The sequence below is a fragment of the Alosa alosa genome, chromosome 22, assembly GCF_017589495.1.
Source record: "Alosa alosa isolate M-15738 ecotype Scorff River chromosome 22, AALO_Geno_1.1, whole genome shotgun sequence".
NCBI lineage: Eukaryota > Metazoa > Chordata > Actinopteri > Clupeiformes > Clupeidae > Alosa > Alosa alosa.
The window spans coordinates 25,025,538-25,028,037 of record NC_063210.1 but is presented as its reverse complement, the minus strand read 5'-3'; the positions used below and the strand labels follow the sequence as shown (position 1 = coordinate 25,028,037).

The window sequence follows — 2,500 nt, the reverse complement described above, 5'->3', positions numbered from 1 at the left end:
ACACACACACACACACGCACGCACTCACACACACATACACACACACACAGACACTCTCTTCTGCCTTTCCTTCTGACCTGGTCTTATATGATGTCACTTCCTCAGTCAGACACTGCTATAACTCTTCCCCAACCAGACACTCATAACTCTTCCTTAGTCAGATGCCTGTAACTCTTCCTCAGTATTTCTTGCTAACTCTTGCTCAGCCAGCTTATCTTATCTTATTTTCTTCAGTATGAGGCATGTTGCCAACACTTCCTCTAACTCTTTGTCACTGATGACGCCAACTCTTCCAAAGACAAACACCTATAACTGCCTATGACATTCAGAATCAGATGTTACTAACTCTGCAAACTCTTCCTCATCCAGATGATATTAATTCGTCCTCAGTATGCTTAATACTGCTAACCCTTCCACAGTCAGATGTCTGTAACTCTTCTTCAGTAGACTTAATGTTGCTAAGTCATCTTCAGTAATACACACACACACACATAAATACAGTAGGGGCAGCTTGTAACCGGAGGGTTGCCGGTTTGAACCCCGACCAGTTGGAGCAAGGCACCTAACCCCTCACTGCTCCCCGAGCGCCGCTGTAGCAGGCAGCTCAATGCATCGGGTTTAGTGTGTGCTTCACCTCACTGAGGGCCAGATGTACTAACGCTTTTGCGCCCACTTCAGGCGTATTTGTTTCACAACGTGCGTGTAAAATCATTGCGAGGTATGTACAAACAGGCGCCCAATGATGTAAAAAGCAAACTGCCTGTCGCGGGGGGCTGAAAGTGGCAGATTGCGTTTTAATGTCATGCATATGCATTCATGGGAGATCAGGGAAAGTGGGAGTTTAAGCGTAAAAGATGGGAGGGAAGAGTAAAGAGCTAATTATGTATTCAGCGGTATGTACAGACTGCTCCTGGCAGCGCGTCTATTCTGCGCCTAAATACTTCCGCCTTGTAAAAGCAGGTGTTAATCCAAATTACAGTTCAATGCGTTAATAAGAGAACCTTTCAAAGACAACAGAATCGCTATTTAGAGCACCAGTTTTGTAAGTCTTTGTACTATCAAAAAGCAACCTCAACTTTCGTTGGCCTTTCGAATGTCTTACTTTCACTTTCACGTCATTCCTTAAACTTTCCTACTTGCTGGATTTGACCAAATCTTCCATAGCCTACATGCACAAGCATTTTGAGTAGAACTACTGATCTTCATTATCTCCTTGCTTGTTGACATCTTATCATGTATGGTATTATTTCTCGTCGTCGCTAAGCGTTTGCTTCTTTTAATGTTGTCATCCGTTAACTTCATTCAGCTCGCGGCTTGTATAGCCTCTGCCATTCAGTTGTGGGCGTTAAGTAGAATTAGTTTATGGGAGGAAAAAGGCGGAAAGCGCCATTTACACTAAAGATTGAGCGATTGATAAATCTGGCGGAAACTTGGGTCTGACAAAATTCGCATTCTGTTTTGTCCATGGCGGCTGATAACATTGGATTCGCAAATGTCGTACATCTGGCCTGAGTGTTCACTGTGTGCTGAGTGTGTTTCACTAATTCCGGTTGGGATAAATGCAGAGACCAAATTTCCCTCACGGGGATCAAAGAGTATATGCTTATACATATATGATACTGCTAACTGTTCGGTAGTCAGATGTCTGTAACTCTTCTTCAGTAGGCCTAATGTTGCTAACGCAGTCCTCAGTAGGCCTAATTTTGCTTACGCAGTCCTCAGTGATGACGCTGCTAACTCTTCCGTAGTCAGATGTCTGTAAGATTCTTCAGTAATGTTGCTACTGTAACTCTTCCTCAATATTGCTGCTAACTCTTCCTGGGTACTGTAAGGCTGCTGACACTTCCTCGGTCAGATAACACTCACAGTCCACTGGGACTCTCCCTCGGTCAGATAACACTCACAGTCCACTGGGACTCTTCCTCACAACGTTGCATTTCTCTCTTTCATCTTGCTAATCCTTTTATTCTTTTTTTCTTCCTGTCATCCTGCTCTCTCTCTCTCTCTCTCTCTCTCTCTCTCTCTTTTAGCTGCAGAGATGGCAATGGACAGCATTCTTAGCGCTGACGACATCAAGAAGGCCCTTGATGCTTTCAAAGGTGAGGACAAAGGCACTACTCCTCTATTCTCCTCCCCTAATCTTCCCTCCTCTCCTCTCCCCTTCCCTCCTCTCTCCTCTCCCCTTCCCTCCTCTCTCCTCTCCTCTCCCCTCCTCTCCTCTTCCCTCCCCTCCTCTCTCCTCTCCTCTCCTCCCCTCCTCTCCTCTTCCCTCCCCTCCTCTCTCCTCTCCTCCCCTCCTCTCCTCCTCTCCTCTCCTCTCCTCTCCTTTCTACATTGCTCTTTTCACCTCTGTTGTCTTTAGTAACTGGCAGGACTTCTCAGAGTCATGTTGTCCCAGGAGACGTTGGGCTCATAGACCGCAGATTAGAACTTATTAGAACTAATTACCCCCATCACCCCCGGATTCAAGGCTAAGCCAAAGATACTAGATGATGAAAGC

The 2,500-nt window shown here is 45.7% G+C and overlaps 1 protein-coding gene across 1 annotated transcript in view; it reads left to right on the top strand.

The window, feature by feature from the left end:
- LOC125287195 (parvalbumin-7-like) overlaps nt 1–2,500 on the top strand; it is a 60,171-nt gene that overhangs the window by 52,417 nt on the left and 5,254 nt on the right. The window contains exon 2 of the mRNA XM_048232757.1: nt 2,031–2,099. Coding sequence (XP_048088714.1) covers nt 2,039–2,099 — 61 coding nt within the window. The 5' untranslated portion in view covers nt 2,031–2,038. The remainder of the gene's footprint in view (nt 1–2,030; nt 2,100–2,500) is intronic.